Below are 24,322 nucleotides of genomic sequence, written 5' to 3'. Positions count from 1 at the left end.
TGCCAGTCTCAGTTTCCTGTACTCCCATTTCTTCCAGGTCCCTTTGAGCCTTTTGGATCTAGTATACTTTGGTTCTCTTTCTCACAAGGAACTACATTATCTTATGAGTCAGCCTCTGCTGGGCCTTTCTAAGGATGTGACCAAAGAACATCTTCATTGTGTGGGATCATCTCTATTCAGGTAAACACTTCTTGGTTCATTAGTCTTTTATCCGACTGTCTTCTGTTCTTCAAGATAGCAATACCCTCCCTTCTGATATTCTACAAACTTAAGTCTCTTAAATAATTCTGTTCCTATGAGGTTCAGACTCCCTTTTGTGTATAAGATTTCAGGGCAGATTACTGTCTCATAATGTTTTAATATAGCATGGATCAATAGTGTCTTCTTATTGTAGATATTGACAATGAATTTTTATGTTAACTTCATCTTTTTATTCGTGCTCCCACAGCATTTTTTCTATCACACTAGTTCCCTTATGATTCCGACAATATCACAATACTGTCTATGATTGCCAAATGATCTACCTGTATTCTTTTTTCCTCATATATTCCTCTTTTCGTGCATCCCAGTCATAAACCACCACTCATTTCATTTCTCGTCACATTCTCTGAGCAACTCATCACAGTGTAGTTAAAGAGGCGAAGTCTGCCTTCCTGCCTGACTGCAGCTTTGATCTTTACCACTTTGTTAGTCACGCTAGAACTTTGACGACACCTCTCAATCAGAAAATTTATTTTCATACATGTATTATCAAAAAGTTAGTTCCTACCTCTCAGATCCACAGGAAATGAAACAATTGATGAAGCACTTCCAATAAAAACGTTACTTTTTTTTAATTTTTGTCCACTTTTTCTATAAATTTATGAAGAATGACAGCCGTTTCTCATTTTCTGCCTTTTGAATGAGAAATTCACTATTTTTTTGAAACAAAATTATCCATTTTCCTCATTTGGAACTCTCAGATCGATAGAAACTATCCATGTACCTATTAGTGATGCGCCTAACCAGCTGTTAAGGCTTATGAAAAGTTCGTCCTACACTTGACCTAGGATGTCATGATAAGATCGTTTGGTCACTTCAGTGGATGATCTATCCAAACTCATCTCCTCCAAAGTTTGGGACAGGGTCTGTTTATACACTAAATCATAGGCTTTCTTGAAGTCTATGAATGTGTGCACAAAATTCTTGCTCTATTTTTTATGTGCCACTACAAGTTTCAGATTCAAGATTTGTTCTGCACATGATCAGCCCTTTTTGAAGCCTCCTTGGCACTCACTGACATGTACATGTAGTTGCTTTCCCATTCCACACGCCAACGCTTTCGAGAATATCTTTTAAGTCACTGGTATTAATGACATTCTTCTGAAGACCACGGATCCAAGTTATCTTCACTTCTGTATAGGATGTATCAGTGCTAACAGTCACTGAATCTTCATATTAACATTGTGTATTCCAGATGCAATACAAAACACAATAATATGGTTCTTTTTTAACTTATCAGTCACTACATAGAAACTGCGTGCCTGTGTGGGGGGAGAGGGTGGAAGAGAGAGAGGGGGGGCAAGAACGAAAGAGAGACAGGGGGGGTGGGGCAAGAAAGACAGAGAGAAAGGGGGGTGGGGCAAGAAAGACAGAGAGACAGGGGGGGTGGGGCAAGAAAGAGAGAGAGGGGGGGCAAGAAAGAGAGAGAGGGGAAGAGAGAGAGGGGGGGGGCAAGAGAGAGAGAGAGAGGGGGGGGCAATAAAGAGAGAGAGAGAGGGGGGCAATAAAGAGAGAGAGAGAGGGGGGGTGGCAATAAAGAGAGAGAGAGAGAGGGGGGGTGGCAATAAAGAGAGAGAGAGGGGGGGTGGCAATAAAGAGAGAGAGAGGGGGGGTGGCAATAAAGAGAGAGAGAGGGGGGTGGCAATAAAGAGAGAGAGAGGGGGGGTGGCAATAAAGAGAGAGAGAGGGGGGGTGGCAATAAAGAGAGAGAGAGGGGGGGTGGCAATAAAGAGAGAGAGAGGGGGGTGGCAATAAAGAGAGAGAGAGGGGGGGTGGCAATAAAGAGAGAGAGAGGGGGGGTGGCAATAAAGAGAGAGAGAGGGGGGGCGGCAATAAAGAGAGAGAGAGGGGGGGCGGCAATAGAGAGGGGGGGCAAGAGAGAGAGAGGGTGGGCAAGAGAGAGAGAGAGAGGGGGGGGGCAAGAGAGAGAGAGAGAGAGAGAGGGGGGGGGCAAGAGAGAGAGAGAGAGGGGGGGGGGCAAGAGAGAGAGAGAGAGAGGGGGGGGGCAAGAGAGAGAGAGAGAGAGAGAGAGGGGGGGCAAGAGAGAGAGAGGGGGGGCAAGAGAGAGAGAGGGGGGGCAAGAGAGAGGGGGGGGCAAGAGAGAGAGAGGGGGGGCAAGAGAGAGAGGGGGGCAAGAGAGAGAGAGGGGGGGCAAGAGAGAGAGAGAGGGGGGGCAAGAGAGAGAGAGGGGGGGGGCAAGAGAGAGAGAGAGGGGGGGCAAGAGAAAGAGAGGGGGGGGCAAGAGAGAGAGAGGGGGGGCAAGAGAGAGAGAGGGGGGGGCAAGAGAGAGAGAGGGGGGGCAAGAGAGAGAGAGGGGGGGCAAGAGAGAGAGAGAGAGAGAGAGAGAGGGGGGGGGGCAAGAGAGAGAGAGGGGGGGGCCAAGAGAGAGAGAGGGGGGGGCCAAGAGAGAGAGAGAGGGGGGCCAAGAGAGAGAGAGAGGGGGGCCAAGAGAGAGAGAGAGGGGGGCCAAGAGAGAGAGAGAGGGGGGCCAAGAGAGAGAGAGAGGGGGGCCAAGAGAGAGAGAGAGGGGGGCCAAGAGAGAGAGAGAGGGGGGCCAAGAGAGAGAGAGAGGGGGGCCAAGAGAGAGAGAGAGGGGGGCCAAGAGAGAGAGAGAGAGGGGGGCCAAGAGAGAGAGAGAGAGAGGGGGGCCAAGAGAGAGAGAGAGAGAGGGGGGCCAAGAGAGAGAGAGAGGGGGGGCCAAGAGAGAAAGAGAGAGAGGGGGGGCCAAGAGAGAGAGAGGGGGGGGCAAGAGAGAAAGAGAGAGAGAGGGGGGCCGAGAGAGAGAGAGAGAGAGAGAGAGAGAGAGAGAGAGAGGGGCCAAGAGAGAGAGAGAGAGAGGGGGGCCAAGAGAGAGAGAGAGAGAGAGGGGGGGGGGCCAAGAGAGAGAGAGAGAGAGAGGGGGGGCCAAGAGAGAGAGAGAGAGGGGGGGGGCCAAGAGAGAGAGACAGAGAGAGAGGGGGGGGCCAAGAGAGAGAGAGAGAGAGAGAGGGGGGGGGCCAAGAGAGAGAGAGAGAGAGAGAGGGGGGCCAAGAGAGAGAGAGAGGGGGGGGCCAAGAGAGAGAGAGAGAGAGAGGGGGGGGCCAAGAGAGAGAGAGAGGGGGGGGCCAAGAGAGAGAGAGAGAGAGGGGGGGGGCCAAGAGAGAGAGAGAGAGGGGGGGGGCAAGAGAGAGAGAGAGAGAGGGGGGGGGGCCAAGAGAGAGAGAGAGAGAGAGAGGGGGGGGGGCCAAGAGAGAGAGAGAGAGAGAGAGAGAGAGGGGGGGCCAAGAGAGAGAGAGAGAGAGAGAGAGAGAGGGGGGGGGGCAAGAGAGAGAGAGAGAGAGAGAGGGGGGGCCGAGAGAGAGAGAGGGGGGGGGCCGAGAGAGAGAGAGAGGGGGGGCCAAGAGAGAGAGGGGGGGCCAAGAGAGAGAGAGGGGGGGCCCAGAGAGAGAGGGGGGGGGGCCCAGAGAGAGAGAGGGGGGGGCAAGAGAGAGAGGAGGGGGGGGCAAGAGAGAGAGAGGGGGGGGCAAGAGAGAGAGAGGGGGGGGCAAGAGAGAGAGGGGGGGGCAAGAGAGAGAGAGGGGGGGGCAAGAGAGAGAGAGGGGGGGGCAAGAGAGAGAGAGGGGGGGGCAAGAGAGAGAGAGGGGGGCAAGAGAGAGAGAGGGGGGCAAGAGAGAGAGAGGGGGGCAAGAGAGAGAGAGGGGGGCAAGAGAGAGAGAGGGGGGCAAGAGAGAGAGAGGGGGCAAGAGAGAGAGAGGGGGCAAGAGAGAGAGAGGGGGGCAAGAGAGAGAGAGGGGGGCAAGAGAGAGAGAGGGGGGCATGAGAGAGAGAGGGGGGCATGAGAGAGAGGGGGGGCAAGAGAGAGAGGGGGGGGCAAGAGAGAGAGGGGGGCAAGAGAGAGAGGGGGGCAAGAGAGAGAGGGGGGCAAGAGAGAGAGGGGGGCAAGAGAGAGAGGGGGGCAAGAGAGAGAGGGGGGCAAGAGAGAGAGGGGGGCAAGAGAGAGAGGGGGGGCAAGAGAGAGAGGGGGGGCAAGAGTGAGAGGGGGGGCAAGAGAGAGAGGGGGGGCAAGAGAGAGAGGGGGGCAAGAGAGAGAGGGGGGGCAAGAGAGAGAGGGGGGGCAAGAGAGAGAGAGGGGGGCAAGAGAGAGAGAGGGGGGCAAGAGAGAGAGAGGGGGGCAAGAGAGAGAGAGGGGGGCAAGAGAGAGAGAGGGGGGCAAGAGAGAGAGAGGGGGGCAAGAGAGAGAGGGGGGGCAAGAGAGAGAGAGGGGGGCAAGAGAGAGAGGGGGGGGCAAGAGAGAGAGGGGGGGCAAGAGAGAGAGAGGGGGGCAAGAGAGAGAGAGGGGGGCAAGAGAGAGAGAGGGGGGCAAGAGAGAGAGAGGGGGGCAAGAGAGAGAGAGGGGGGCAAGAGAGAGAGGGGGGGGCAAGAGAGAGAGGGGGGGGCAAGAGAGAGAGGGGGGGGCAAGAGAGAGAGAGGGGGGCAAGAGAGAGAGAGGGGGGCAAGAGAGAGAGAGGGGGGCAAGAGAGAGAGGGGGGCAAGAGAGAGAGGGGGGCAAGAGAGAGAGGGGGGCAAGAGAGAGAGGGGGGCAAGAGAGAGAGGGGGGCAAGAGAGAGAGAGGGGGGGCAAGAGAGAGAGAGGGGGGGCAAGAGAGAGAGAGGGGGGGCAAGAGAGAGAGAGGGGGGGCAAGAGAGAGAGAGGGGGGGCAAGAGAGAGAGGGGGGCAAGAGAGAGAGGGGGGGCAAGAGAGAGAGGGGGGGCAAGAGAGAGAGGGGGGGCAAGAGAGAGGGGGGGGCAAGAGAGAGAGGAGGGGCAAGAGAGAGAGGGGGGGCAAGAGAGAGAGGGGGGGCAAGAGAGAGAGGGGGGGCAAGAGAGAGAGGGGGGGCAAGAGAGAGAGGGGGGGCAAGAGAGAGAGGGGGGGCAAGAGAGAGAGGGGGGGCCAAGAGAGAGAGGGGTGCCAAGAGAGAGAGGGGGGGCAAGAGAGAGAGGGGGGCAAGAGAGAGAGGGGGGGCATGAAAGAGAGGGGGGGCAAGAAAGAGAGGGGGGGCAAGAAAGAGAGGGGGGGCAAGAAAGAGAGGGGGGGCAAGAAAGAGAGGGGGGGCAAGAAAGAGAGGGGGGGCAAGAAAGAGAGGGGGGGCAAGAAAGAGAGGGGGGGCAAGAAAGAGAGGGAGGGCAAGAAAGAGAGGGGGGCAAGAAAGAGAGGGGGGGCAAGAAAGAGAGGGGGGGCAAGAAAGAGAGGGGGGGCAAGAAAGAGAGGGGGGGCAAGAAAGAGAGGGGGGGCAAGAAAGAGAGGGGGGGCAAGAAAGAGAGGGGGGGGGCAAGAAAGAGAGGGGGGGAGATAGGAGGGCAAGAAAGAGAGAGATAGGGGGAAAGAGAGAGATATGGGGCAAGAGAGAGATATGGGGCAAGAAAGAGAGAAGGGGCGAGAGAGAGAGAGAGAGAGAGAGAGAGAGAGAGAGAGAGAGAGAGAGAGAGAGAGATAGAGAGAGGGGGGGGGGAGGCTGGAGAGAGGGCGGGAGAGAGGGAGAGAGAGAGAGAGAGAGAGAGAGAGAGATTCATTACCACAATGTTATCTGGATTCAGGCTATCAACAGCTTCCAGGAACTTCTTCTGCACCTGCCGATAATTTGCATTATGTTCATACGCAAATGTTGGAGAAGAAACCACACGCATTGATATACCTGGAAAAAAAAGAAAGCAGAATCATAAACTTTAAATTATTTAATGTTAGCAGATTCTGTGGTTAGCATGTTAGGGAAGGTCATTCTGAGGTGGAACAAATAAGTGCAAGCAATTTCAACTAGACAAAGATCCAGAATAAGAGAAGAAGGTTCCAGTAAGTGGAGTAAGGGTGGAGTAGTAATGAAAGGCTGGTGTGTGTGTGTGTGTGTGTGTGTGTGTGTGTACACATGGGGGGGGGAGGGGAAGGGGAAGGGGAAGGGGAAGGGAATATGGTATGGAATGACTGGAGGCAAAATGAATATGAGTCTTGCCTGGGTCTTTGTTTGACACTGGCCAGCAGATGCAAGAGGACTGTAAGGAGTGTTTGGATACAGGGCACAAATCTGTTTATGAAAAAGGTTGAGAGGGTAGTTTCAGTCTATAAAGTAATGAGTAAGATAATCACTGTATGAGGTGGACTGCATATTGATACAAAAATAGTGTCTGCAGGAGACCAAGTGAGTTGCACAGACTTTTTTACATGATAGGAGCTATTATAGTGGACATATTGCTGATGATTGCTATGAATAATGTGAACAGAACAAATGGGGGAGGAGGTATTGAGGATCTGGAAGAATGAGGAAGCTGCTGAGTGTGACCTGCCAGTCAGATGGGGTGTTAAGCTGGACAACATTCTAGTGTTCTTCAAGAGGGATAGATTATGTGCCAGATCCAGATCCCACCCTCTCACTGGATTTCATCCATGAAAGCATAAACAATGCTAAACTACACCAGTACTCATCCCCATACTCCATTCAGTGAAACTATAAACCTGACAAATAACAAGTTGGACATTGTGTTGCAATACATTTTCATGCACCTTTATCAGCTGTGCCAACCTTATAACATGTCCCCAAAACCTCACACGTGTCGGTGTCCATCAAAAAATCCTGTCACTGTGGCAGAAGTATGTTGAGGGAATGGAACTATGGCTAATAATACATTTTTCACACACAATTTCTTGACAAGCAAATTTGTGCATAACACAATATATGATACCCTACTAACGTAAGATTGAAATTGTCATAAACTGCATTGCAACTTGAGCTTGAGAGAGAGAGAGCCCTAACCATAGCTGCAATGATTTGATTTTTGTAAAATGGAAATGAAGTATGCAAAAATTAAGTGATCATGTTACCCCAAGTTCCGGATCATTTTCTCTGGAAATTACATTTCCTGAATAGTGCGATGGGACTTAAGGAAATTTGTGCTCAAGAAATTGTTCCCATAATCAAACTTCACCTTACAGTATTCTTTTCAGAATTTCTTAGATCTCTCAAATATACAACCAATTTTTGGAGAGGAATTCTAAACAAAACTGCATTGATATTAACAATAAATCTGAATAATCGTACTTCAAATTTATTAGATACAAAGGAACATGTAAACGTACACAGGAATTGTAACATCTATCATGTTCTGCCTATGCAACTCTAATTACCATTAGCAAATTACTCATACTGAGCAGTTTCTATCTGAGCTTCACATATTATTTCGATATAACTTATCTAAAATGTAACTCTTAGTTTACCACACCGTCTATATAATTTTGTAAATATATGTGTAGTTTTTTATCAGATTGTGAGTACTATTGTGTAGAACTAATGAAGCCCCTCTTTTAACAGCAGAACTTCAGAACTTCAAATCTTACACAAACTTAATGAGACAAAACTATTTAAAGCTACTTAAGATACAGTATCTACTTCTGATGTTGTGTATTAGAACTGTAGTGGAGCTAGGAAGACATGTGAAAATACAATGTTTTCCAAATTGAATATTGGCCTACTTTAATCATCAGCAGGATCTTGGAATATATTTAACATTGATAATGATAAAGGTAACGAGTTGCTAAGAAGTGAGTATTTGAACTACCAGCCACGGTGAGACTGATGACTCGGTGGTAGTAAGTCTGCTAGATTACCAACTTTTTATAATGTGTAATACTGTATTTGTGAGCGAGAGCACCATTTTTGAGACTAGCATTTAAGCAACAAAAGCAAAGCACCGGTCCGTGAACAGTGAATATAGCATCTCACCTGACTGTGTGCACCATGAAAGATACAACAAAAGGTAATAGATACTGGACTGGAAGAGGAATGAGTAAAAATATGCAGTGAAAAATGGATTACAGAAAAAAAAAATTTTGTATACTTTTGAGCCTATTGCGTATCTAGAAAGGATGGACCTTCCCAAGATAGAAAGCAAAAATTTTCGAATGAATTGTTATCTAACACTGCAGAGTATCCTCAGATTGTGTCAATCAATAGTTATGAACTAGTGACAAGGACATTAGAGAGTAGTGCTCAGCTGGAATTTAAATACAAGCAGGAACGATTGTCAATGTGGGGTAGTGCAAGTTTGGGTAATGCAAGTAAATCCAACAAGGGGACAGGTTTGCAGTCAGTCTTGCAAGGAATAAATCAAATGTCTATTAGCATTAAGCAAGACTCAGACAGTAAATTTTCAACTGTGAACCAAATGTTTGCTAGCTTTCAGCAAGTTCTCTATTATAAACCAAATGTTTCTTAGCATGAAACAAGACTCAGACTATACGTTTAGAGATCTTGAAATCCACTCTGATCATCAAATATCTTCAGTGGCAGACAACATAATACAGCTGTCAGTCCCTGGGGGATGATAAGATACAGCATGATGTAGAAAAGCTGGAAAGTATTATACTGAAATTCTCCAAGTGGCACAAAATTCATCGTAATTAACAGATAAGAAATGTTTGTGATAATTTTAGTTTGGCACTGTCTCGAGTGCAACATATCAATTATGATCATCTCTTCATGTTATCGCAGGCCAACATGCATTGCACAGCTACTACATACGTGGCGTGGCAGGAGCTCTATGAAGATTTTATGATTCCACGTTGCCTGTGGCTAAGAGCTCTGTTGCAGTCTCAGCCAGCAGTCAGTCAGATACCTCAGCCAGCAGTCAGTTAGATACCTAAGCCCCAGTGATTTAAGATTGATATTATAAGTGACAGCATGTGCTTAGCAGTGGCACAGTTGAATCGCACTTCTACAAGTTCCATAGTGATGATTTTGATTTGAGTTGCCACAAGCCTGTCAGATGTGGTGGTCAAGTTCTGCAGACTACTAACTTCGGTAGATTAATCTGTTCTAACTACAGTATGGATTCATGTATCTAGCATCATTAGATGATTTATGTAATATCACTGAGGTCTAGTAGACTGAACAAGTTAACATCAGTGCAGGTTGCACCTGGCTGGCTCTGTGTAGTGATTTGGTGCCATTTACAATCTGAAGCATGTTGGATATTTATGACTGGGACCGGTTTTGGAACTAATTTCAGCATGTTGGAGAAGTCACTTGGCTGCACTCATTAAGATGCGCATCCTGTATGTTTGATTCAGCAGCGTATTAATAGTATAACTAACGTTAATTCTTTAACCGACCCAAATTCTACTACATAAAATTGATGTAAGTTTTTTTAAATTTTTTTAATGATCAGTTATATTACCATGGTATTTTTTTGCAAGCGATAAGTGATTTTATGTAAACAGTGTATTGCACAGTCACTAGCATTAACCATGCCTGTTGCACTCCATGATGTGCTAATGGAAGATGAAGATTTATAAAACAGTTATGTACACTAAATTATGTGCTTTAGCTGATCAGTTAATGTTTTTCTGGTCCTATTATGAAAGCATTTGATATTTCTGCTACAGAGCTAGATATGGTTTGAGTACTTTAATGTTTTGAGCTATTGGCTTAAAGCAGAGGTTCCCATCCTGGGGTTAATTACCCCCTGAGGGGTAAAAACTAAAGATTTGATTCTATTTCAGTCACGAAACTAAATTATTTTCAAAAGATCATTGCTATTAATCACAACTTTGTAAGACTTCAGTATTGATTAGATAAGTTACCAATAATCACTTTTTCTCAATTAGTAACATTAATGCATTCGAGGTTACAGGCTCCTCACATAGTCCACCTACTGCACATACATTTTGTGCTTTGTCCCGTACATCACTGATGATAAAAGTGAGACATATATGTAATAAATGCTAAATATCTAAAGAAACATCATCTCCAAGTTGTAGATAGTACCTGCAGTAGTCCAGAAATTGTTTCAGATACATTTATTAATTGACAGCATGACACAGCAGTAACTACATAAGGGTTGCTATAGTACTGTACACAGCTTTATTATTATTGTTGTTGTTATTTGAGAGGTTAGACACAAAGCATTAACAACCTGTAGTCTTCCAATTTCTGCCAGTTCAGAAGTAAGGAGTGCAGCAATGAAGTTTACAGTGCGCACGTCTGAACTTGTTTGATTTTAAATGGTGTTGCAGTGTGCAGGTCATATTGGTTCAACTTGTGTAAATGATTTGAGTTTAACAAGTGCTACAATGGAGGGGAGTCACGCAGGGGAAGCATTTTTTGTAATAATTGTGTACCCTCACTGTGGATAGTTAGCTTTCTTTTCTGAGAAGAAGTTGTGGGTAGCTCTTGTGATGCACCACGAATTCCTTCGTCATTCATTCTGACATATACAAACTAAACATCATACATCATTTAAAAAATAAAAATGTTCTAAGAAATGTCCTTCTACTATTTAGTTAGGCACTAAAGTTGATGATAAGGAGGGGCAGGTGGGAGGTGGTGGGGATAGAGGGGTGGGACAGATGGCGGTGGAGGGAGGAGGGCCAGGGGCATTACCTAATGCCTGATTGCACTCAGGGTTAATAGTTTAAGATCAGTTGGGAACCACTGGTTTAAAGGCTCTGGGTTAGTTGCATACTGATTAGAAGTTATACTTTAAAATGAAATCACTTTTTTGCTTGGGTGATCACTCCATTTTCAAATGATTAATTTAGTCTCAGTATTGCTTCTTCTCCATGTCTACTTACATTAACATGTTGCATCTGTGACCATTTTACAATGCAAACTTTTCTCTGTTCTTGTTAGATTATCGAGCAGTACAGGGTGATTCAAAAAGAATACCACAACTTTAAAAATGTGTATTTAATGAAAGAAACATAATATAACCTTCTGTTATACATCATTACAAAGAGTATTTAAAAAGGTTTTTTTTCACTCAAAAACAAGTTCAGAGATGTTCAATATGGCCCCCTCCAGACACACGAGCAATATCAACCCGATACTCCAACTCGTTCCACACTCTCTGTAGCATATCAAGCGTAACAGTTTGGATAGCTGCTGTTATTTCTCGTTTCAAATCATCAATGGTGGCTGGGAGAGGTGGCCGAAACACCATATCCTTAACATACCCCCATAAGAAAAAATCGCAGGGGGTAAGATCAGGGCTTCTTGGAGGCCAGTGATGAAGTGCTCTGTCACGGGCTGCCTGGCGACCGATCCATCGCCTCGGGTAGTTGACATTCAGGTAGTTACGGACAGATAAGTGCCAATGTGGTGGCGCTCCATCCTGCTGAAATATGAATTGTTGTGCTTCTTGTTCGAGCTGAGGGAACAGCCAATTCTCTAACATCTCCAGATACTGTAGTCCAGTTACAGTAGCACCTTCGAAGAAAAAGGGACCAAAAACTTTATTGGCTGAAATGGCACAGAAAACGTTCACCTTAGGCGAGTCACGTTCATACTGAGTTGTTTACCGCCGATTCTCAGTGCCCCATATACAGACATTGTGACGGTTGACTTTCCCGTTAGTGTGGAAAGTTGCTTCATCACTAAACACAATCTTTGAAACGAAAGAGTCATCTGTTTCCATTTGAGCAAGGATAAAATCACAGAAATCGATTCTTTTAATCTTATCAGCTGCAGACAGTGCTTGAACCAATTTCAGACGATAAGGTTTCATAACTAACCTTTTTCGTAGGACTCTCCATACAGTTGATTGTGGAATTTGCAGCTCTCTGCTAGCTCTGCGAGTCGATTTTCCTGGGCTGCGAACAAATGCTTGCTGGATGCATGCTACGTTTTCATCACTCGTTCTTGGCCGTCCAGAACTTTTCCCTTTGCACAAACACCCATTCTCTGTAAACTGTTCATACCAACGTTTAATACACCACCTATCAGGAGGTTTAACACCATACTTCGCTCGAAATGCACGCTGAACAACTGTCGTCGATTCACTTCTGCCGTACTCAATAACACAAAAAGCTTTCTGTTGAGCGGTCGCCATCTTAGCATCAACTGACGCTGACGCCTAGTCAACAGCGCCTCAAGCGAACAAATGTACAACTAAATGAAACTTTATAGCTCCCTTAATTCGCCGACAGATAGTGCTTAGCTCTGCCTTTTGTCGTTGCAGAGTTTTAAATTCCTAAAGTTGTGGTATTCTTTTTGAATCACCCTGTATATAACCATCTCAACGGCTGTGCCCACAAGCGGAGGTCAAGCCTGAACTGGCTTCCGAACTGCTGTGATGAAAGTCTTTTATAATTGTTAAATTCAACACTGTGCAAGAATTCAAATTAACATATTTTCTCTTTCACTTATTATTGCCGGTCGGGGTGGCCGAGCGGTTCTAGGTGCTACAGTCTGGAACCGCGCGACCCTACGGTCGCAGGTTTGAATCCTGCCTCGGGCATGGATGTGTGTGATGTCCTTAGGTTAGTTAGTTTTAAGTAGTTCTAAGTTCTAGGGGACTGATGACCTCAGAAGTTAAGTCCCATAGTGCTCAGAGCCATTTGAACCATTTCTTCCGCTTATTGACTTAAAGTTTTCAAGACAGCATGGTCATATTGGTTCAACTTCTGTAAATGTTTTGAGTTTAACAATCTTCACTATTAATTGTGATGTTTGTTAAATTAAAAATTGAAATGAAGGGTTGTGAAATTTTATTTAGTTAAAGTTTTTTGAGGCCTGGTACCTTCCGCTCACCCAAATCCTCACTAGTAATTTCAGATGGTAGCTGCAGAATGTGGTTATTTGAATTAAACAGTAGTTATCATACCAGGAAGAAAACTGAATGTAAGCTGTACTGTTAATTATACTTGTACCATTTGGTTATAATTAAAGTGCAGTTACTCATGGATGTCCACTTGGTAGATATGCTAATGCATTAATGCGGAACCTATTTACTCCGGAAAAAATAGTTCCAATCATGGCCACTGGGTGCAAATTTGTTGCTGTACACTATTTGTATGACAGTATGACATCCACACCATCATTTGACAAGCCATTAGATGAGTGAACAGTGTGGTCACTGAAAAGTGAGACTATCTGCTGTTAATGAAACTATTTCATGTGAATGGTGGCAACTACAGTACTGCATTGAGAGAGTATTGCCCACTGGAAGGTCTGAGGAGATGCTTGATGTCATTAAATCATTTAAAGAAGATAATGAAATTAAAAAATGCAGGAAAACTTTGTGGGGCACCTCGGAGAAGAAAGTGTTCTATTCCAATGGAAGTTACCGATGAGGTTGCTGTTGCTGTAGAACACCATGCAGAACATGCCCCAGGTAATGTTGGTGCTTGTGCAGTGTCACAAGAATTGGTTGTACCATGGTCAACAAGCAGTAAAGGAAACAAAAGAAAAATTTGGAGTAGGTATTAAAATCCATGGAGAAGAAATAAAAACTTTGAGGTTCGCCGATGACATTGTAATTCTGTCAGAGACAGCAAAGGACTTGGAAGAGCAGTTGAACGGAATGGACAGTGTCTTGAAAGGAGGATATAAGATGAACATCAACAAAAGCAAAACGAGAATAATGGAATGTAGTCAAATTAAATCGGGTGATGCCGAGGGAATTAGATTAGGAAATAAGACAAAGTAGTAAAGGAGTTTTGCTATTTGGGGAGCAAAATAACTGATGACGGTCAAAGTAGAGAGGATATAAAATGTAGACTGGCAATGGCAAGGAAAGCGTTTCTGAAGAAGAGAAATTTGATAACATCGAGTATAGATTTAAGTGTCAGAAAGTCGTTTCTGAAAGTATTTGTATGGAGTGTAGCCATGTATGGAAGTGAAACATGGACGATACATAGTTTAGACAAGAAGAGAATTGAAGCTTTCGAAATGTGGTGCTACAGAAGAATGATGAAGATTAGATGGGTAGATCACATAACTAATGAAGAGGTACTGAATAGGATTGGGGAGAAGAGGAACTTGTGGCACAACTTGACTAGAAGAAGGGATCGGTTGGCAGGACGTGTTCTGAGGTATCAAGGGATCACCAATTTAGTATTGGAGGGCAGCATGGAGCGTAAAAAATTGTAGAGGAAGACCAAGAGATGAAGACACTAAGCAGATTCAGAAGGATGTAGGCTGCAGTATGTACTGAGAGATGAAGAAGCTTGCACAGGATGGAGTAGCATGGAGAGCTGCATCAAACCAGTCTCAGGACTGACCACCACCACCACCACCACAACAACAACAACAACAACAACAACAGTATAAAGATACCATTTCTTGTCACCAGTAATCATGCATGATAGGAAAGGTCAGCATTGTTCACATGCCAATTGATGAGAAACACACAGACGTAGATATGACCACCCACTATCTTTTGTAGTTTTGGATTGGGTCATGTGGTACCCTTAGACCCAATTTCAGAACCTTCCCCATTGCATACAAATGTCGCGTTATGGTGAAATGATCACATTTGCCAGTTCCTGAGCACAGTGACGTGGATCACTGTGATTAATTCATTTAAATGATCTTCATCAAACCCCAAAAGTCTTCCTGAATGTACAGTGTCACTAATGTCAAAATAATCCTCCATAAAACAAGAAAACAACTTTCTTCCAGTGCTCTGTTCAATGGCATTATCTCCATACACAGTACAAATGTTGCTGGGTGACGCTATTGCTGTCACCCCTCTGCTGAACTTAAACATAATAATAGGTTGGAAATGTTCCGATATCTCTATTTGGCACTACATTTTCTAGTGTCCACAGCTTCACAAATTATCTCCAAATTACAAAATGACGATATGTAAACTCAAATAGCAACAGTGAACTATAAACAAAAAATGACAATAGACAGATAAATCCACAGCAACCGGAACACCAACAGGCAAAACAAAAATGCTACAAACTTATATACCAACCTAATATGTAAGAAGTTGGACAATATGTGTGCTGACTTGTTAAACATTAAGTCATCTACATGGAAGCTATAGTAAGAAATCACATAATAGGAACTGGTGGCTGAAGGGTAAATGTTTATTGCTAATGAATGTGAGTCCTGCAATGAGAAGTTCTATTGCAACCGCACAGCAGGCAGCGCACACAAACATTTTTTCAAGATATTCTTGACCAGAAAGTAGTAGTTTCCAGGCCTATTTTTACACAAAACATTACATAGCTATGCTGATTAAATGACTAAGGGAGCAATGGCAACTGATGGGTGAATGAACTGAATCATGATGATTCCAGTGTAAATATGATGGAAAGACTGTGAGTAACAAAATTAACGTTACAGAAAGGACTGAAGACGACAGTTTTCTACAATGTGGTTTGCAGGCAGAGTTCTGCATTGGCAGATATATTTTTTTAAGATTGATTTTGTGTGTCTTCATTGCTCTGTTTTCTTTTATGGTAAGTTAATTTTCAGGAAGTGGGGCATAGAGTGGGACCTGCATTCGTTTGATTATAATTATTTATTTGTACATTTACGTACGTTTGTATAATGTAAACATAGGGTGAGTCTAGTACGGGATTTTGTATGACCTGGGTCATTGGAATGATCAATTTCTTCCTTAAAGAATGGTGTTAATTTTCTTTTCTTTTCTTTTCTCTTTAACAGAGTGTTGTTTATCAATGGTTCATTGTCAGTAGAGTCATTATAGAGCCAAGATTTGGCAATGGAACTGGCTTCTGTTCAAATGTTAATTATAATTAAATAAGCAATTTTGGTATTCTTTAGGTGTTTGGTGCAGAGACACAGCAGGCATTGTAATTTCTCTTATTGTTAGGAAATGTCAGCTTCGTAAACAAACACAGATAATCGGTTTGTTTCCTAACACACATGGTGACGATGCCAAGGTCAGACTACAAAAATACAGAGTTATCTAAATGGATTATTAGTCTATGTTAATGAGCAGTACAATCTTCAAATGCATCTAATACTCATAAAGGCAATGAGAAGCTAAGAGGCAAGTACTCATACCACCATCTGATTGCTGATTTCAATGTCCAAGTGGCCAAGAATAAGTTGTTATGTCAACATTAATAGAAGTAAATTTCTATCTTGTTGCAGTATTATAGTTACAATTCACAATGTCACCAGACAGCTGATGATTTTTTTTTTTTTTTTTGGTTGGGTTTAAGGGCGCTCAACTGCTGAGGTCATTAGTGCCCTGTCACTGTTGTTAGAGCACATGGAATCTGTTAAAACTCAAGGGGATGGGGGGACACCAGAAGGACCTGACAAAGATGCAGATAAAATAAGTAAAATGGTTAAATGTCTTTGGACAAGCCCGTTAAAGTTATAAAACGCAGAATACGAGCAGCTGCTCGAGCGTCATCAGCTAAAACATCCGGTAAAGTAGATGGCAAGGACAGGACAACACGAAATTGACTAAAATGGGGACACGACAATAAAACATGGCGCACTGTTAATTCCTGACCGCAAGGGCACTGCGGGGCTGGGTCACCGGAGAGCAGGTAGCGGTGGCTAAACCGGCAATGCCCAATCCGCAACCTGGTCAGAAGGACCTCCTCGCGCCGAGATGGTCGGGAGGATGTTGTCCAAGCAGTTGGGAGCGGTTTTACTGCCCGGAGCTTGTTTCCTTGGAGGGATGACCAAGCATCCCACCACAACGACACAAGCCTCTTACATACATCCCCACGAACGTCAGATGACGGGACACAGTGGGAGGCTGGCTGAGGCAGGAGGACTGCAGCCTTGGCTGCAGCATCCGCAGCCTCATTCCCAGGCACTCCTACATGTCCGGGAACCCACAGAAAGCTGACAGAACCACCATTATCAGCGAAAGAATGGAGGGACTGCTGTATCCGTTGAATCAAGGGATGGACCGGATAGGGAGCTCCAAGGCTCTGAAGAGCACTGAGTGAGTCAGAGCAGAGTACGTACGATGAATGGCGGTGGTGGCGGGCATACTGAACGGCCTGATGGAGAGCAAAAAGCTCGGCCGTAAAGCTCGAACATTGGTCGAGGAGCCGGTGTTTAAAGGTGGTGGCCCCGACGACAAAGGCACAGCCGACACCATCGTCAGTTTTGGAGCCATCGCTGTAAATAAAGGTGTGACCGGCAAGGCGAGCACGAAGTTCGACAAACCGTGAGCAATACACTGCAGCCGGAGTACCTTCCTTCGGGAGTGAGCTGAGGTCGAGATAAATATGAACCGGAGCCTGGAGCCAAGGTGGTGTCGGGCTCTCACCCTCTCTGAAGGTGGTAGGGAGGGCAAAATCCAATTGTCGAAGCAGGCGACGGAAGCGGACTCCGGGGGGCAGCAGGGCAGACACATACAACCCGTACTGACGGTCGAGAGAATCGGCGAAGAAGGACTTGTAAGAGGGGTGGTCGGGCATAGACAACAGCCGGCAGGCATACCGACACAGCAGTACGTCGCGCCGGTAGGTCAATGGTAATTCGGCAGCTTCAGCATAAAGACTCTCGACAGGACTAGTGTGGAAGGCTCCGGTCGCAAGACGTATCCCCCGATGGTGGATGGAGTTGAGCCGGCGTAAGAGGGATGGCCGAGCGGACGAGTAAACGAAGCTCCCATAATCCAGCTTCGACCGGACTATGGACCGATACAAGCGAAGCAGGACAGTGCGATCCGCTCCCCAAGATGAACCGCTAAGAACTCTGAGGACATTAAGGGAACGTGTACAACGGGCCGCCAAATAAGAGACATGTGGAGACCAACACAGTTTCCTGTCCAATGTGAGCCCTAGAAACTTAGTTGTGTCCACGAATGGGAGAACAACAGGACCGAGATGTAAGGATGGCGGAAGGAACGCTTTATATCGCCAAAAGTTGATACAAACCGTCTTCTCTTCAGAGAACCGGAAGCCATTTGCCACGCTCCATGAGTAGAGGCTGTCTAGACAACGCTGAAGGCAGCGCTCCAGGAGGCATGTTCTCTGGGCACTGCAGTAGATCGCGAAGTCATCGACAAAGAGAGAGCCTGAGACACTAGGTGGAATGCAATCCATAATTGGATTGATCGCGATGGCAAAAAGGGCTACGCTCAAGACGGAGCCCTGAGGCACTCCGTTCTCCTGGAGGAAGACGTCGGACAATACGGAACCCACACGTACCCTAAACTTTCGATCCGTTAAAAAGGAATCAATAAAAAGGGGCAGGCGACCGCGTAGGCCCCACCTGTGCATAGTGCGGAGGATACCTCCTCTCCAACAGGTATCATAAGCCTTCTCCAAGTCGAAGAACACGGCTACCGTTTGGCGCCTTCGCAAAAAGTTGTTCATGATGAATGTCGACAAGGTCACAAGGTGGTCAACAGCGGAGCGGCGGCGACGAAAGCCGCATTGGACATTAGTAAGTAGTCGTCGAGATTCAAGAATCCAGACTAACCGAGCATTAACCATGCGCTCCATCACCTTACAGACACAGCTTGTAAGAGAAATGGGGCGGTAACTAGAAGGAAGGTGTCTATCCTTCCCGGGTTTGGGTATAGGAACAACAACAGCGTCACGCCAACGCCTGGGGACTTGACCGTCGGTCCAGACGCGATTGTAGGTACGAAGAAGGAAGCTTTTGCCCGCCGGAGAAAGGTGTGCCAGCATCTGAACGTGAATGGCATCTGGCCCCGGAGCAGAGGATCGGGACAGTGCAAGCGCACGTTCGAGTTCCCGCATAGTAAAGGGAGCATTATAAGTTTCTAGATTCAGCGAGTGGAAGGAAGGTCGTCGAGCCTCTTCTGCCTCTTTCCTGGGAAGGAAGGCAGGGTGGTAATGGGCGGAGCTTGAAACCTCCGCGAAAAAGCGGCCAAAGGCGTTGGAGACAGCCACAGGATCAACAAGGACCTCATTACCTGAGGTCAGGCCAGGTACCGAGGAGTGGGCCTTAATGCCCGACAGCCGGCGCAGGCTACCCCAAACGACGGAAGAGAGAGTAAAACTGTTAAAGGAGCTGGTGAAAGAGGCCCAACAAGCTTTTTTGCTGTCTTTGATGATTCTACGGCATTGCGCTCGGAGTCGTTTGTATTCAATACAATTCGCCAACGTAGGATGGCGGCGAAAGGTGCGTAAAGCACGTCGTCGAGCACGGATAGCGTCCCTACAAGCCTCGTTCCACCAGGGGACGGAAACGCGACGTGAAGAAGAAGTAGTACGAGGAATGGAACGTTCGGCAGCATTGATAATAACAGCCGTGAGGTATTCGACCTGACTGTCACAACTGGGAAAATCGTGGTCCGGAAAGGTCGCCAGGGAGGAGTAAAGTCCCCAGTCAGCTTTCAGTATGTTCCAGTTCGAAGGACATGGGGATGGGGTGTGGTGCAGGAGACGAACGACACAGGGGAAGTGGTCGCTCGAATAGGTGTCAGAAAGGACATACCACTCGAACCGACGGGCAAGAGTGGTAGAACAGATCGAGAGGTCCAAGTGGGAGTAGGTATGAGTAGAGTCCGAGAGGAAAGTCGGGGCGCCGGTATTGAGGCAGACAAGATTGAGATGGTTGAAGACATCCGCCAAGAGTGAGCCTCTTTGACAGGATGCAGGAGAGCCCCAAAGGGGATGATGGGCATTGAAGTCGCCAAACAATAAGAACGGCGGGGGAAGCTGAATGAGCAGGTGCATCATGTCAGCCCGACTAACAGCGGATGACGATGGAGTGTAGATGTTACAAACTGAAAAAGTAAAAGCAGAAAGAGTAATGCGGACAGCTATTGCTTGGAGTGGGGTGGTCAATGGAATGGGATGGTAATAGACATCGTCCCAAACGAGCAACATGACCCCACCATGAGCTGGGATACCGTCCACAGGGGTGAGGTCATACCGCTCCGAGGTATAGTGGGTAAAGGCAACACGGTCAGTCGGGCGCAACTTGGTTTCCTGGAGACCAAGGACGAGCGGACGGTGCAAGCGGAGGAGCAGTTGTAATTCCTCCCGATTAGATCGAATATCTCTTATGTTCCAATGAAACAACGCCATCGCTAGTCAAAAAGTTGGGGGAACGAGACGGGGAAAGAGCTGGTCACCGCGACGGCCGCGGAGGGCCAGGTTGCGAGGGAACAACGCTACAACCGATGGGAGGCGGATCCGGTTCCATCGACTCGTCGCCAGCTGCGGCCGCTGTCCCTGATTGTGTAGGAGGGGCCGCATCATTTGCCGACGAAAGGCCGGCGGAGCGCCTGGCAGCAGAGCGTCCCGGCGAAACTGAGGACGGCCGGGAGCAGCGACTCACGGATGAAGTGTCAGACGAAACGCGCCGGGGTGGAGAGGGGGATAGAGACTTCTTCTTGGAGGCCTTATTGGAAAGTCGAGGAGGCACAGGGATGGTGGGCTGGACCCGAAGAAGGTCCTCACGCGCGGGGTCCGTTTTGGAACGCCGGACCTCGGAAGCTGGGGTCCGGAACATTTCCCCGATGGACGCCTGAGAAGAGGATCGCTTCTCAGGTGGCGTGGGGGGAGGAGGAGGAGGAGGAGGAAGGGTGGCCCCTGGGGCAGAGGGGGTGGGGGCCACGGGAGAGGAGGATTTGGAAGGGAGGGATTTGGGAGGCGGAGGCAGAGCCCCCTGATGGGTGGAGGAGGCGGAGGGGGGACAGGATAGGGGTGAGGATACCGCGGAAGGAGTGGACACAACTGAGGCAAATGAAGTGGTCAATGGCACGGGATGAAGGCGGTCATATTTCTTCCTGGCCTCAGAATAAGAGAGCCGATCCAAAGTTTTAATTTCTTGTATCTTCTTCTCCTTCTGATAGGCGGGGCAGTCTGAGGATCTAGGCGAGTGGACGCCAGGACAATTAATGCACCGAGGTGGTGGGGTGCATGTATGTTCCTCACGAAGAGGACGTCCACAATCGCCACAAAGGGGCTCAGCCTCACACCGTGACGACATGTGCCCAAAGCGCAAACACCTAAAACAGCGCATAGGAGGCACGTCGCACCGGTAGCACATCACCTTCACCTTCTCCGGGAGAACGTCCCCCTCGAAGGCGAGGATGAAGGCCCCGGTGTCGATGCAACGGTCTTTGGGGCCGCGCTGGACTCGCCGGACAAAATGCACGCCGCGGCGCTCCAGGTTGGCCCGGAGCTCCTCATCAGATTGTAGCAGAAGGTCACGATGAAAAATAACCCCCTGCGTCCTATTTAGTGCCAGATGTGGGACAATGGATACTGGGATGTCCCCTAGGCGGTCGCACGCCTGGAGCGCCGCCGACTGTGTGGCGGAGGTGGTCTTGATAAGAACGGACCCTGATCGCATCTTGCTGCGAGCCTCGATTTCCCCGAAGACGTCCTCAATGTGCTGAACAAAGAACATGGGCTTGGAGGTGGCGAACGTCCCCCCATCGGTTCGAGAACAGACCAAATAGCGGGGGAAGTACTTCGCCCCAAGCCGGCGGGCCTGTCCCTCCTCCCATGGAGTGGCCAAGGGGGAAAGGGCAGGAGAACCAGAATTAGAACTAGAAACGGCACCTTTTCTTTTGAAAGACTCGGCCGCAGAGCGACCTGATACGTGTTGACGTTTCATCTGCGAAACGTCCGCCCCGATACCACCCACTCCGACCAGGGGCTCTCCCCACGGGCGCCACCCAGCCGCAGCAAGGGCCACCTGGCAGGATGACCATTGCCGGGAGTCCTAATGCCCCAAGGAGACGGGCATCTACTCCTTGGCCGACGTGGGGAGGGTGCAGCTCAGGTATCGGCAGTACGATCCCTGTGTTGTCAGGGGGCTACAACCTAGAGGGTACATGACGACCCCACCACAACGGGCTGGCTACCGTGCTGGATTTCTGGCGCCATGGAAAGTCCATCATGATCGCTGGTGCAGATGGAGATGCACTATGGGCGTAACTTTGACAACCCATCAGGCGTTTAGGCCCAATTTGAGGAATAGTGGGTATGGTTACAACGCCGGTGCAATGCTGAGTGCCAAGGTCTTAGTGCACTTAGGACCAGTGGTACACCATGTAAGGTGTCCTTCCCCAAAAGGCTCGTACTCCTGTACAATTTTGAAAAATGGAGGTCAAACCCCAAGGGGGACCATCACATAAAAGGCCGAAACGGTTGAAACTCCTTTTAGTCGCCTCTTACGACAGGCAGGAATACCTCGGGCCTATTCTTACCCCGGACCCGCAGGGGGGGGACAGCTGATGATGTCCACCCAACGACCTTTTTTGGTGGAATCAGATCTGAAATATACATAGTCCCGAGTCATTGCCGATTTAAAGGCAACAATTCGTACTCAATCTTTTATACCTGCCCAACATGCCTGATGGTGTGTTCAGAGGTGGTACACCTTTGACACACTGGAATGGCTGTCACAGACCCAAGATCCTAGTTCAGAAGGGGTCCTTAATGAGTTTCATCATATGTTTTGTAACTCATCACCCACAATATGATCCACAGACATTCTTCTTCCACTGCTTTAAAAGCCTGCTTATAGTACACAAAGTGAAGATAAGTTTGAATATCTTAACACTCTGCCATTCTTCAAAATTTTCCGGATGCTGAGAATCTATTCTTTGGTATTCTGCCTTGGCGCAAACCTACTTTATTTTTACAGCATCTGAATATCTTTTAGCCACTCACTGAAGCAATACTTTTGCTGACATGTCAGATCAGTGAAACAATTCTGCAACTGCTGAACTGCTGTAGCCTGTGGATGAGCACATCGTTTTTTTTTTTTTTTTTTTTTTTTTTTTTTTTTTTTTTTTTTTTTTTTTTTTTTTTTTTTTTTTTTTTAAGCAGCTGGGTGCAAAGCCTGATCCACACCACTCGCCAGGCCACCTCACTATGACCTGAACATTCTTATGCAGGTCTAAGAGATAGACCACTGCTGCTTCCAACTTTCAACATATCAGTCACAATTTAATCACAGCCAAATACCTTGTCCTGTTACCGGTACCCCACTGCTTGCTCCATTAATGAACTGATTTGAAATCTCTTGCCAATTAGTGGGCCATCTGGAAATTTTTGTTTATATGCTGCATACGCACAATCTGCAATGCTTTTTGGGACAGCTTTCTTCAACCAATTCATACTGCAGGTGACTTACACCCCTGTTTCAAATTTCCTTGCCAGCTATCTTGCCGATTAAAAGCTATCATGGCTCATGACATGTTGCCTATTTCAGTGCCGATATTTTTGAAGCACATGTTCTTATTTCTCTGAGATTTCTTTAGTTTTCTAGTTCATTGCTTCAAATCTCTCTTCCATGCTCCACCTGCTTATCCATTTCGAATTTAGTTCCTGCATTTCCTTTTCCAAGGTGTCATCCATCACTGAACGCTTCTCAGTTGATTTCATGATTAGTTTATGCATCTCTTTCTGATCACCTATTTGATCTTGCGTTGGCTTTGTCACCTTTGGTATTTGTGTAGTTGCATTATTACTTAAATGCTAAATATAATGGACACTAACAAAATACGAAATTGTTTGCCTGTAATTATACCACTGCTTGAACTCACTGTTTTAAAATCGTCAAAACTGTCACAACATTCAACTACATGTTTCGTGATCAATCAATTATGGAATTAATAAAAATAATGCCAGATAAACCACACTAAATAATACATAACCTGAGGAATGTTGTCCACAATTAGTACAATTATTTAAAACTATTAAATCAAACATCTGACACAGATGTGGTCCATTACATTTTGCCAACCCAGTATAAAACATCTCAGAGTTGTACAACAACATTTTACAGTCACTAACTGAGTATCTATAAAAATATGTGGTATATAATGTTCTTACCTGTTTTAGTAATAGGCAACCAGTTTTCTCTTGGCTTAATTAACAATGGCTGTTTTATATATGTTCGCCCATGACCTCTCCTCCTACTGAACAAAAATCTAGAGTGTAAAAGATACCACAAAATGCACAGAATTTTATTTAACAAACATTCATATATACCGACTGACTATTTGGACTGAACCTAGCAACATTTGCAAGAAACTGCAGTAACTTATCCAGGCATCCTTTGCAACTGTTAGAAAAGTATGCAACCACACACACACACACACACACACACAGTTTTCTATTATTACAATGAAAGAGACGTCAACTGCAATTACTCACTACATTTTTTTCCTTAACAAACAACTGGGGATTTGTTTTAATACATTTGGTTGTAAGAAAAACAATGTATTTCCAAATATAGTCATTTTTAACATAATTTCATAACAAGTTATGTACATGACTAGCATGGTCTGGTCTGGTCTCCACGAGTCTGTTCCTCTGAACATTGGTTTGGTGAGTCTGGGAAGTTTCCAGCAAGTGTTGAACTTAGTTTCACGGTGGCAATCCA

General features: G+C 46.6%; 1 protein-coding gene across 2 annotated transcripts in view; it reads right to left on the bottom strand.

Moving 5' to 3' along the window:
* The window catches only part of LOC124794989 (transcription factor 25), a 139,321-nt gene that overhangs the window by 45,865 nt on the left and 69,134 nt on the right, over positions 1–24,322 (bottom strand). The window contains exons 4-5 of one of the 2 annotated variants that reach the window (XM_047258735.1): positions 23,770–23,855; positions 5,793–5,911 (exon numbers count right to left, since the gene is read on the bottom strand). In XM_047258735.1, the coding sequence (XP_047114691.1) occupies positions 5,793–5,911; positions 23,770–23,855 (205 nt within the window). The remainder of the gene's footprint in view (positions 1–5,792; positions 5,912–23,769; positions 23,856–24,322) is intronic. The other variant, XM_047258736.1, reaches the window with a different exon arrangement.

This window comes from Schistocerca piceifrons, chromosome 4 (assembly GCF_021461385.2).
Source record: "Schistocerca piceifrons isolate TAMUIC-IGC-003096 chromosome 4, iqSchPice1.1, whole genome shotgun sequence".
Taxonomy (NCBI): Eukaryota; Metazoa; Arthropoda; class Insecta; order Orthoptera; family Acrididae; genus Schistocerca; species Schistocerca piceifrons.
This window is presented reverse-complemented; position numbering and strand designations above follow the sequence as displayed.